The sequence below is a fragment of the Lontra canadensis genome, unplaced genomic scaffold, assembly GCF_010015895.1.
Source record: "Lontra canadensis isolate GAN:19392208 unplaced genomic scaffold, GSC_riverotter_1.0 scaffold3, whole genome shotgun sequence".
In the NCBI taxonomy this organism is placed as follows: Eukaryota; Metazoa; Chordata; class Mammalia; order Carnivora; family Mustelidae; genus Lontra; species Lontra canadensis.
In genome coordinates, this window is record NW_022630997.1 from 18,519,694 (window position 1) to 18,531,931 (window position 12,238).

Sequence of the window (12,238 nt, forward strand, 5' to 3'; positions counted from 1 at the left end):
CTGAGCTAGCCAGGTGCACCAGCACAGGAGTTTCTAAATGGTACCCTGGAACTGAATTATGGCTAGCAAGTAGATAAAACCATCGACAGTTGTCATCCAATTGATATCTCTGTTGTACAAAGGTCTCAGCAGCTTTAAAAAAAAGTTCTGCCCATGTGGGTGCCCGGTTCAGGAACTAAGGTTAGCTGCTGTGTACTTCAGGCCTCATTGCACATACACTTCTATGGGTTAGGAAGGACCAACAGACCCTCACTTGGTCCCTCCATGTGTGTAGGAGAAGAGTCCTACATACAGGAGGAAGGAGTGAAGTGAGAGAAGAGAAGCGAAAGGAGATGTTCGTTCCACTGGGGCGTGCCCAGGAAACAAGCCAGTTAATTTGAAGGACGAGGTTGATAAGCGATCACCTTCCTCAGCAAGAGTAAATGCCGCACAGCGGAGAACACCACCGCCTTAGGGGCTCTATGCTTATCTTATTGGCCACTACTCAGCCACACAGTGATTCTGAACGACACAAGTCAGCTTTTGAATAATATCCTACCCTTAGTGACAGCATACACCTAAATGTAACTATTCTGAGGCACTTTGCCCTTGAGTACAAAGTGTGAAAAACTCCTCCCTCTCCCGACTTGTTCCTAAGTTTAGACCTTCAGGGTATCAGGGGCAAAACTGGATACAATAAGCAGGTTTGGGTTTGGTTAGAGGTCTGTGCAGTGTCCATGGCTGACCTGGCCTGGACTGCCTCTTATGCTTGGGGCAGCGCTGCTCAGCTCTGAACACTTCCAATTTCCAGGCAAGTATATTCTACAAGAATTCATTCCAGATGAAGCTGTTGCTGTGTGGGTTTCCAGTTCCTCCCTCCCAATTCTTTTGAAGAAAAAGGGAAAGAAAAAAAGCCAGGAGGGAGTTGGTAGGGAGGATGCTCTAACAGTCATAGCAAATCACGAGGCAAGGAGAATACTAGTCCTCCTTTCCTTTGACTCTACTGCTCTCTTCCTGGACACTCACCTTGCCTGGTTGCCTACTTGTTTGGGCAATGTTTGGCCTCTGAAGAGTCTTTTGCTTGTTTTAGCCATTCAGCAGGGAGGCAGCATTGCTCAATTCCAAGTCAAAGTGTTAAAATTAGCAATGGCCTGGAAAGCATTTTGTTTATTTCAAGATTGGCATTTTGTGTAGAGGGATGGGGTGCAGGGCTCAAGAGAGAAGGAACTGAATGTAATCTCCAAGAACCTAATATTACCAAGGAAAATGTTTGAGACTTGGATCCCACATGATATGTACTTTCCCTCCCTGCTACACCCAGTTAACCGTTTGCCCCTTTCTAAAATTTAGAACAGATATTATGAAGACACGAAGAAAAACTACAGATGTCACTTTCTTTGCCCCTATCTCCTTGACTTGGTTATGGAGCTGCTTAGATTGTCAATAAATATTTATTTGGACTTAGCTAAGTTCATCATGTTTAGGTAACCACGGATTGTTTTTCCTGCAGGAATGACGTAAGAAATGACCATGATATTGTTGACCAACGCTGTGAAGATCATTCTTCTCAAACTCTGGGAAGGCTGGGCTGTACAACACCCCTCTCAGCAGTTGCCCTTTGCCTTTGCTTTTAGAACTACTAACAGTTCATTGTCATTTCACCTTCCATGTTGAACTTGCAATCTTAGAGGAAAGCAGTATTAATGAAACACCCTGAGCAGTTAGCTTTGAAAGCAGAGGCAAAGCTCCTGGAAAAAAGCAGGTGATAACAAAGGTTGGCAGGTGCTGTCCAAAGTCTCTTTGGCTTGTATTGGTTACTATGAATGGAAAATTCATTTTGAGATTTGTATTATTATCAATGAACAGAGGCTAGAGTATTGTTTTCTCCTGAAACACCAAGAGAATGGATGTGTCCTTCCACCATTTATTGCTTACTAAGTGCAAAACACTAGGGGATACTTACATAGGGTAGCCAAAAGAAGCTTACCATCTACAAGGGGTGTGGCAGATGGGCAATGACAACAACAGCTAACTAACATTTAGGGGGTGCTTACTATATGCAACTAAACACTTTGTATGTATCAACTCATAATCCCCACAACAGCCCTAAGGAAAATACTAGTATCTCCACTTTACAGAGCAGGAACAGAGAGGTTAAGTCACTTGCCTAAACCTGCCTGTCAGTAAATGACAGAGCCAGAATCTAAAGCTAGGTGTTCTGGGTGCAGAGCTAGGTTCTTAACTAGGGCATTTTCTGAAATGGTAATATTGCCAACAAGGTACAGAAGCACAGGAAAAGAGAGGCGGATTTTGACCAGAGTGGGGGTTAAGAAGAGTCTTTATGAAGGAGGCATTTATTTACTCGGGATCTTGAAGGTCGCCCGGTGGAGAGAGGAGCTGGGGAGGAAGGAACAGCCAGACTAAAAGAAGAGGCCGTTTGGGTACCAGCCAGATGATGACAGCAAGATCTGGTTGAGTGCGTGGCGGGGGAGCAAAGCTGGAGCGGGACACCTTGCCCAAATCCTGAAGGTCCTTGAGGACCAGGACCCTCTTTGTAAGGAAAGATCACTCCCCCACTTTTAGTAGGATGTCCCCTGCCTGAAACCCAGGCAGGCGGCCCACCCATATTTCCTTCGGGGAGAACAGCGGGCAGGAATGGTCAAGGTCGCCGCGCGCGCTCCGGAGCTGCACGTTCAGACCAAGGACTTTTCGTCCCGAGCGCGCAGACGCCGGGGATGGGGCTGCCAGCCGGGGTCAGGAAGGCGCGCGCTGCCCGGCCCGGCCCGGAGAACGCCTGCTCCTGGGTGCCGGAAGGCCGATCCTCCGGAATTCCCTCCGGCCACCTTCCTCCTCGCTGGGCCCTCGAAGGTCAGGGAAGCCACCTCCCGCTCCCTGTGCCGCTCGGCTCCTCTCGCCAGCCCCGGAGGCCCCGGAAGCAGGCCCTGAGCCAGAGGAGTCCGCTCTGCCAATCAACCCTAGTCCGGGTCCCCCTCTCTGCCGGCGCCCAGTGTATTGGTTGCATCATGACTGGCCTCCGATAAGATTCTCCGCTTGGATTGGCTAAGAGCGTCCCCTCCCTCCTGCCCTTTCTGCGTCAGAAGCTCCCGATTGGTTAGCCGCGTTGCCAAGTTCCGAACGCAGCTAGACCATTGGAGGCCGCGGGCCCTCCCCTGCCGGCTAGGTGAAGGTGAGAGTCTCCTCCAGTCGCCGTGTCTAGACCGGACCTAGTGGCTCCAGACGCAGAGTGGAAGCTCTCGCCTGTCTCAAGCTCTCCTGCTATGGCACCTCCGTCTGTGTTCGCCGAGGTTCCGCAGGCCCAGCCGGTCCTGGTCTTTAAGCTCACTGCCGACTTCCGGGAGGATCCGGACCCCCGCAAGGTCAACCTGGGAGTGGGAGGTAAAGATGCAGCGAGTAGGAGCAACCTGGGCAGTGGAGCGGACCTAACCCGGGTGGTGGGTGCGGTGGGATAGGCCGAGGCCTAGCTTGATGCTGGCTGGAGATGTGGCAAGAATCACGGGGCTGTTTTTCAACCTGCCCATTTTACAGAGGAGCATGTGGAGTCCTTGGAAAAAGGAGATGTGTCCAAGGTCCACAGTGCAGGTCTAACAGCCAGGACACAAACCCAGTTTTACTGATTACCCATTCTGTGTTCTTTATACTACTACATCCTTTCAACTGTTAATAAATGGGGAGGCCCAAGATAAGGGGAGGGAGGAAGCCAGGAATCCTGATAGGCTTGATGTCCTGGTTGCTAGAGAACGAATGAAGGAGAACTCTGAGCCTTAGGAAACTCTAGTCTGGGTTAGTAAATATTTGAGTGACTACCAGGTAGGTCACAATCAGCACTTTACCCAAGCCTTGTAGGGAGAAAGCCTGAGGCGTGCTTTTGGTCTCATGGATATCAACATCAAGGTGTGATACAATAGAAATCTAAAGTGCTTCTGACACAGCCTGGGAGGACCTGGGAATCATATTCTGGTCCTTGCAGATGTGGTAGGAATGGTTAGAGATGGTAGGAAGGAGTGGAAAGAGTGGAAAGGAAGTAGAAGCTCGCTATCGCCCATTCTTGTCTTCAGTTCTTGCTTGGACAGCTGAGAGTGTGGGCCTCAGTTTCCCCTTCTGCAAGAGAAGGGTTTAGATTGGAGTACCTCAGAATAACTCTAACCTTCGGTGAATTTGTCATTTCTTATCACTCTCATTTAAATGTTTGAAGCTCCAAACACACTTGATCACACACAAAGACCAGCCAGGTTGAAGAAAATATGATGTTCATGCTAAGGAACAGATTGAGAGTAAAAGGACCAGAAATTTTGGAAAGAGAAAATCGAACTATTTTGTAGTGGATGGTGGTGAGAAGGAGGTTCAGAATCAGGCTTCCTGCACTGACTGTACATAGGACCTGTTAAAAATAAGTCTTCACTAAGGAGTATGGGAAAGAGGTGAGAAAAAAGCCATTAAAAAGTATGGTTTGTTTAGGCTAGGTAATGAGTACATTGGCACCCATTATATTATTCTTGTGACTTTTGTGTATGTTTGAAATTTTCCATAATAAAGCATTTTTTAAAAAGTAAATACCATATAGTTTCAGCCATGGAGAGTAAGTGATGTTTTTACTACGTAGGAGAAGTATTGAAAGTTTGCCTTGAGTTGAATTGGAGTCGGGTAACATTCAAGCTCTTAATTTAAATCCAATTTATAACCTCCAAGTATTTAATTAGGGCCAGATATATAATATGATGTTGACTTAAATACATCTTCTAAAAATGTTCCGTTTTTTTGGGGAGGGGGTCTCAGTTACCATTAAACGATCTTACAGGGTTTTTGTGAGACTCAAATACATTTCAAGCACTTAGAATAATGTCTGGCAAATAAGTACAGGTTATATAAGAGTTGTTTTGGCATTTCTTTGGGTAGATTGCACAGAAGATGCTGAAAAAAATTTTCAGCTTAAGAACTGCAAAATGAAATCATGAACTGCAAAATGAAATCATTTCTGACATTGGTTCAGAAATAAACTGCTGGGTGCAGAGAAGTAGCGCCTGGTCAGCCCAGGCCAGAAGTGATTGGCCCAGAAGTAGAGTTTGCAGTTCAGGTGGTCATCTCACCTGTGATGGTGCCTTTGTCATGTTTCCCAGGAACCCAGGAACGTTCCCTCCTTACCAGGAACAAATAATGTGTGCCTTTAATCTTACTTAATGCGGACAAGGTCTCTGGAGGGTTGTTGCAGCCAGAAGGAAGCTGAAGCCCAGTTGGATAAAGTAGTTTGCCCCGGGTCATAGGATTATTGGTGGTGGAACTGTCCTCTCCTCTATTTTGGGTCCTTTAGGTGGTCCAGAGGCTGCCAGTGCACTGTAGTGGGAAGAGTGGGGAGATCTCAATACAGGCCATCCCTGCAGTCCAGCAGCGTGACCTTGGGAGGGCTGTATAGCATCCTGGAACTCTGTTAGTTGAAGAGCAGAGATGTTATGCCTCCCTCTCTAAAATTCTGCTCAAACATTCACTAGCACGTTACATGTAGGATAATGATGTTGGCCTCATTAGTTGGCTGAGGATTAAATGAGTAATTATGTGTGAAATGTGATACATAAGTGAAAAGTGATAAAAATACTATTTTTCTTTTTATGATCTCTTTTGGTGGATGGCAGGTGCTCAGATAAGGGTCTAATTGAGTAGAAAGAGAGCTCTCGTTCCAGCTTTTGTATGTTCTAGCTCTAGTTAATACAAATCCCCAAGTATATCCTTTGTGAAGGAAATGTAATTAATTAATCACTGACTTTGGAGAAGATACTCCCCACCCCACCCCCTTAAGATAAAACCCAGGGGAGATTATCCAGCTCATGTTCTAGTGCTGTTGGATGTGTTTAAAATAAGCTGCAACTATAATTTCACTACCTAGTTTCTACTTGCTGAGTTTCTCCAGAGATACTCTTGCTGGCACTGGTTCCTTAATTTCCTTCTAGGTAAAGCAGAGCGTCACATTTAAGTACAACGTGCCCTGAGCTGGCCAATTTGGTGCTTCTCAGGGTTTGAGACCCGTGGCTTCAAGGGCAGGGGGGACATGGGTCCAGCCTCATGCTGCCTGAACAAGACATTGCTTCATAGACTCCAGTCTGTTTATCACGGGAATTGAGCTTCCTTTAGTTCCAAATAACCTGCTCTTATTTTAATATTTGTTGTGTTTTTTAATGGGGATTTCTAGCATCTTCACATAAAATTGTTGGATAGAAGTGCTGTATCAGGTGTTTCTGAATACTCCCCAGCCCTCGTCCCAGGACTCTAGTTGGAAAAAAGGGCCTTAAGAGGCTTATATATGTGTAGGGGCTCCTGGGGAGGGGAGTGAGGAAAGTGGAGATGTTCAGAGGAGAGGAGGGGGATGGTTTGATCATTTAATTCTCTGCGTTCTTCCTTTCTTCTGGAAAGCAGCACTCCTGAACTCCCCTGAAACCTGTGTGATAAAGAGGCCTCCGTCACACAGGCCTCTGGGGTCTGCTTGCTTCAGGCTTTCTCTTGCTCTTAGAAAAAAACCACATGGATCCATGAACTTAATAATATGACAGCCTAGCTCTTATAATCCACTTGATCTTGGGCAAATTATTCAACTCTTCTGACCTCAGTTTCCAGATCATAGTATCTGTATTGTGAGTCATTACAGGAATTAAACGGGGGTTAGAAGAGAAAGTAAAGCGCTTAGCACAGTGCCTCGTAGGTACTAAGTATTCAGTAAGTCCTTGTTAATACAATGGCTCAGGTACTGTTGACATCTGTAATTAGGGAATCTTTCTTTCCATCCTGCGCTGCTTCCCTGAAAGCCAGACCCATCCTCGGTACAGTTTGCTAAACACATCCTACAAATGCAGCATGTTCAGAAAACTCATCATTTCCACCTCCCCCTCAATCTTTCTTTTTCTGCTTACGTTTTATATCTTAGTGGGACCCCTTCTCCATCCACCCCCTCCCCATCCCCACATCACCACCAGCCTTTATCCAGACTAGACAGACTTTTGAGTCATTTGTCGTCTTTTCCCTGTTCCCACATCAGTTTATTTGGTCATTAGGTTCTGTATTTTCTACCTCATAAGTCTATTTTGAGTATCTCGTCTTTTCTTTGTTGCCACTACCTGAATCAGAGACTCCATTACTGCCTCTCTGAATGCCCGCAGTACCCTCCTGACTTCACTATCCATCCCTGTTCCCCTTTGCAGTTTATTTTCTGTCGTGTCACTCAGATGATCCTGTTCAAATGGACCACTTTCCACATCACTCTCTTGAGTGCTTTCAGTGGTTTCCCCATTGAAACTGTGTTCCTTAGATGAGGATGTCCTCCAAGACTCTGACCCATATTCCTCCACGGGTCCTGTGTCTGAGCCCCGAAGATGCAGATCCTCAGAAGCCTCCTGTCTCCTCCAAGCCTCTTGGACCTTCAGACAGGCGTTCCCTCAGCCTGGTGAAGGGAAGCAAAATGTAAACACCCCCCCCCCCCCAAATAGGCTCTAAGCTGGTTATTTATTTATTTATTTAAGATTTTATTTGTTTATTTGATAGAGAGCACAAGTAGATGGAGCTACAGGCAGAGGGGGAGGGAGAAGCAAGCTCAGTGCTAAGCCAGAAGCCCGACTTGGGGCTCTTGGGGCTCGATTCCAGGACCCTGTGATCCTGACCTGAGCTGAAGGCAGCTGCTTAACTGAGCCCCCAGGCACTTCCTAAGCTGTTTTTTTTTTTTAAGCTGGTTATTTTTAAACTGTAAATACAGGAGAAATTCTGAAAACCCAAGTAGAAGTTAGCCTTTTTATAAGAAACATTTACATTTATAAGGGAAATATCCATTTGTAAGAATGTCTTTCTCAGGTGACTCTAAATCTGGAGGAACTATCAGTGGAGAGGCGGGGCTTAAATCTGCATCTTGACCTTTCTCTTGTTTCCTGTGCCTCTAAGGTCATCTTGCAGAGTTGACTCCCCACCCCCAACATCTGTTGTCTTTAGCTGAAGGTGGTATTTAAGGTAATGGCTTTGGCCACTCTATGGAGTTAACTCAGTTGTCCTGTCTCTCCCATGTATACAGGTGGTAGAGGTTATTAAACTTTTGTTTTTCTCCTGTTAATCTGTTATGGCAATCTAATTATTAGACCAGCCAAAGAAACTAGAAGGGAAGACTCTGCTTCCACGCTGGAATGCCATTCCTTGACTACCTTTTAAATTCCTACTCACTTTTCATCCTTCATTCTCTGTAAAGTCTTCCCTGACTCGTTACAAGAGAATTAAGGGCTGTATATACTGTGTTTCCTCCAGGGCAGACAGTATCTTATTCTGCCTTGCACATTTCTGTGTAGCTACTTGTAGCCAATGTCTCCTCCTTGGTAGATTCAGTAAGTCCTTGTTGAATGAATGAGTGAATGAAAACATGGATGAGAAACTCCTGGGTCTGACAGACAGGAATGAAAATCCACTGGGAGAGTAGGAATCATAGCTGTTAATAATGCTTGCCCTCATTGCTCTAGTCACCAAGAACCTTCTACTGTTTGCTTCATTAGGGCAGTTAGGCAAGGCCTGGGGTATGAACCTGGAACTGAACCTGGGAGAAACTGGACTGTGGAGGAGGCAGGGGAGGTATAAGTTGGCCAATTTCTCCTTTGTCGCAATATAGACACAATGACTCCTTGCATCTAGTCTTACGACAAGATTTTTTAGAGTAGTACAGAGTAGATGGTATGGGTAAGAATGGTGGTTCTGGGACTTTTTTGTCTTTCCTATTTATAATACATGGTTTACAAATGACTTATCATAAATACAATACATATGGCATAATTTTGCAATACACATAATCTCCAAACACAGATGTGAAGCGTAACAGAACTGGTTTTTCTATGAACACCCACACTGTACATCTAAATAGTATCCTCTCTGTGTGGTTTAGTTAAAGATACGTTTGCCCTTGCTGCAAGTTGCATTTCCAGAAATCAAATTTACTTTCAAAGGACAAAGATTTGGCACCATTGAGGATATTCAAAATAATGAGACATCATGTCTAAAAATAATTCCAAAAGAAGAATTCCAAGAATATTATGAAAAGTGGTAGCATTGTGATCATAGAGGAATCTTCAGGGATAACTCTTACTTGGAAGTGGTTATTTTGACATCTGTTTAAAAAACCACACCAGCGGTGCCTGTGTGGCTCAGTCGGTTGAACGACTGCTTTTGGCTCAGATTATGATCTTCAGCTCAGGTCATCATCCCAGGGTCCCGGGATCGTGCCCTGCATTATCAGGGAGCCTGCTTCCCCCTCCCTCCACCCCTACCCCCTGCTCTTGCACACACATGTGTTCTCTCTCTCTCTCATTTCAAGTAAATAAACAAAATCTTAAAAAGAAAAAAACAAAACAAAACAAAACAGACTAAATCCCACCTGATACAGTAGGCTTCTGACTTGTTTGGAAGGAATTTGGTAGGCCAGGGGGTAGGGTAGCGTGTGAGTGTTGTGGCAGTGTTGCCACAGTGTTGTGAGTCACAGCCACCTACCTAGAGACCATTGATTGGTTAGTGGCTGTGTCAGTCTGCACCTCTATCTACATTCTTATTACTCATTTGAGGTGCTTATCAGATTCATAGATGACACATCCCTAGAGGGTAGAGTTCGTTGATAGAAGAAAGACCCTGAGGGCACGTGGGTGGCTCAGTTGGTTAAGCCACTGCCTTCCACATCTGGCTCCCAGCTCCGTGGGGAGTCTGCTTCTCCCTCTGACCTGCTCCCCTCTCATGCTTTCTCTCTCTCTCTCTCTCAAATAAATAAAATCTTAAAAAAAAAAAGACCCCAAGTCAAAATGATCTTATAAAGTCTTTATTTGTTGTATGACTTTTGACTGTAATTTTACATCTAGAAAGTTTAAGGGAACATGCATGAATATATGTAAAGATATAAGAACATTTTTCACGGTGTTTATAGTATCAGTCAGAAGCAATGCAAATAGTAAATAAATTTTGCATAAAAAGGAATGTTGTCTAGCTACTAAAATTGTGTTGTAAATGGCTCATAAATATGAACAGTGGGGGCGCCTGAGTGGCTCAGTGGATTAAGCCTCCAACTCCTGATCTCCGCTCATGTCTTGATCTCAGGCTCATGAGTTCAGGTCCTGTGTTGGGCTCAGTGCTGAGCATGGGGCCTACTTAAATATGTATGAGAGTAAATAAGACAAATGACCAACTGAATTCATGATAAGAGAAATGTGAATTAAAACTACCCTGAGTTACCATTTGCATCCTCATACTGGCAAAAATTTACTCTGGATGAGGCTATGGGAAGCAGATGCTTACATGCTGATGGTAGGAGTGTTAACTGATAAAATCCCTGTGGAGGCCAGTTTGGATATATGTCAGAACTACAAATTTTTACACATACTTCTTAGCCTACAGTTCCATTTTCAACCCTGCATCTATCTTACGGATATATTTACATGAATATATTTACATGAAGATGACATATGTATGAGGTTGTTCACTGAAGCATTGTTATGTAATAGCCAGAGATTGGAAATAGCTCACATGTCCATCAACAAGAGACTGGCAAAACAAATTATGGTACATTCATCAGTTATGCAGCTGTAGAAAAAGAATGGAAGAGGGCACCTGGGTGGCTCAGTTGGTTAAGATGTGACTCTTGATCTCAATTCAGGTCATGAGCTCAGGGTAGTGAGCTCAAGCCCGAAGGGGGCTCTGCTCAGCCTGGCATCTGCTTGAGATTCTCTCTTCCTCTGCATCCTCCACCCCCACCCCCGCCTTGTGCTCACTTGTGCTCTCTTCGTCTTTCTCAAAATAAATACATCTTTAAAAAAAAAAAAAAATCAAGGGCACTCTACACAGAAAAATATCTTTAGAAAAAGCAAGGAATAGAACAGTGTATAGTATATGTTACCTTTTATGTAAAAAAGGGGGACATAAGAGGCTGTATTTGCTTATGTATGCATAGGGAAATTCGGGAAAGATACAAAAGAAATGAAGAATAACTTATTTATTGGAGGGGAGGATTTGGAACGAGATAGATGGAGGCTTAGGATGGAGTGGGGACATGAATATATCATCTGTTAAAAGAATAGTGAATGACAATGAAAAATACTTGTATTTAGTAAGTGGTAAAAAGCATGTTGAAAATTTTATGTACAGTGTGATGCAGATTTTATAAAAGAATATGCTCATGTAGAAGCTCAGAAGGTTGTACACTAAAATGTTAATACTCTATCTCTGAGTGCTGAGATTACATATTAATCATAATGTTTATCATTTGCTCTCTGGGCTTTTTAAAATTTCCTACAGTCAGCATATGTTCTGTAAACAATCTCAACCACCCTAAAAAGTGGTTTTTAAAAAGAGGTCAGGGGTTCATGTTGGGCCTAAAATAATCAGGATTACTCTAAAATTTTCGGTTTCAAAATCACTTGAAAAAGTGTGGGTCTGTTGGAGAACTAAACATTCCAGCAGAGTCAGGTGACCCCTGTGAGGAATCAGCTCAGATCATTGGCTTGGGTGCAAGCCACAGCCGGTGCCCTCTAAGGCTGTAATCCTGAGATAATCATATGGTACAAGAGGGGAAAAAAAAATCAGTGATAGGATAACAGGACTAGAAATACTTTCAGTGTCGAAGTGCTTAGAAGTTTGCTATAGGCAGGATTAAATATTATAAAATAGATACATTTAGATCAATAAAAGTGTGGAATATGAAGTAAGAGGAATAGTCAAATGGTCAGGCATGGCAGAGAGAGGACAAAGATGTGTGCAGACATCAAATAGGTTGTCCGGGATTTTGTAACCATCTGCTGGAATCTTCAGCCCCGGGGCCTCTGCTCACGATTTGTCCCACTTCTGTTCTTCTAGGACAAGAGGAGGAGGTAGGCCTTTTGCCACCTCCTTTCCACATTTTATGTTTGAAGTTGCAGCAGTCATGTGAAGTAGCACCTAGCACTTTTCCAGAATTCTCTTGGGAGAAGGAAGATGATTCTGGACTCATGACTTTACAGATCTCAATGCGCTAGGACGATCAACAGAGCAACTGTTAGGTGGTCGTGAGTGTGCAGAGTGCTGTCTCGTGCACACCCTGTCCATCAGGCTCTGTGATGTCCCAGTGATATTTCAGCATTCTGTTTTTTCGAGGTCACATATTTAAGAGCTTGAGTATCTGTAAGGGTGGCACCATGGCTCTCTTGCCTGCCCTAGCGCCTCACCCAGTGCCTGGCCCAAAGCGGATGAACAGTCAGGAAATGAACTTGATTTTCAT

General features: G+C 44.4%; 1 protein-coding gene across 1 annotated transcript in view; it reads left to right on the forward strand.

Annotated features, from left to right (window-relative positions):
- The first annotated feature begins 3,183 nt into the window (after positions 1 to 3,183).
- The window catches only part of GOT1 (glutamic-oxaloacetic transaminase 1), a 31,989-nt gene continuing 22,934 nt past the window's right edge, over positions 3,184 to 12,238 (forward strand). The window contains exon 1 of the mRNA XM_032882584.1: positions 3,184 to 3,375. Within this exon, the coding sequence (XP_032738475.1) occupies positions 3,258 to 3,375 (118 nt within the window). The 5' untranslated portion in view covers positions 3,184 to 3,257. The remainder of the gene's footprint in view (positions 3,376 to 12,238) is intronic.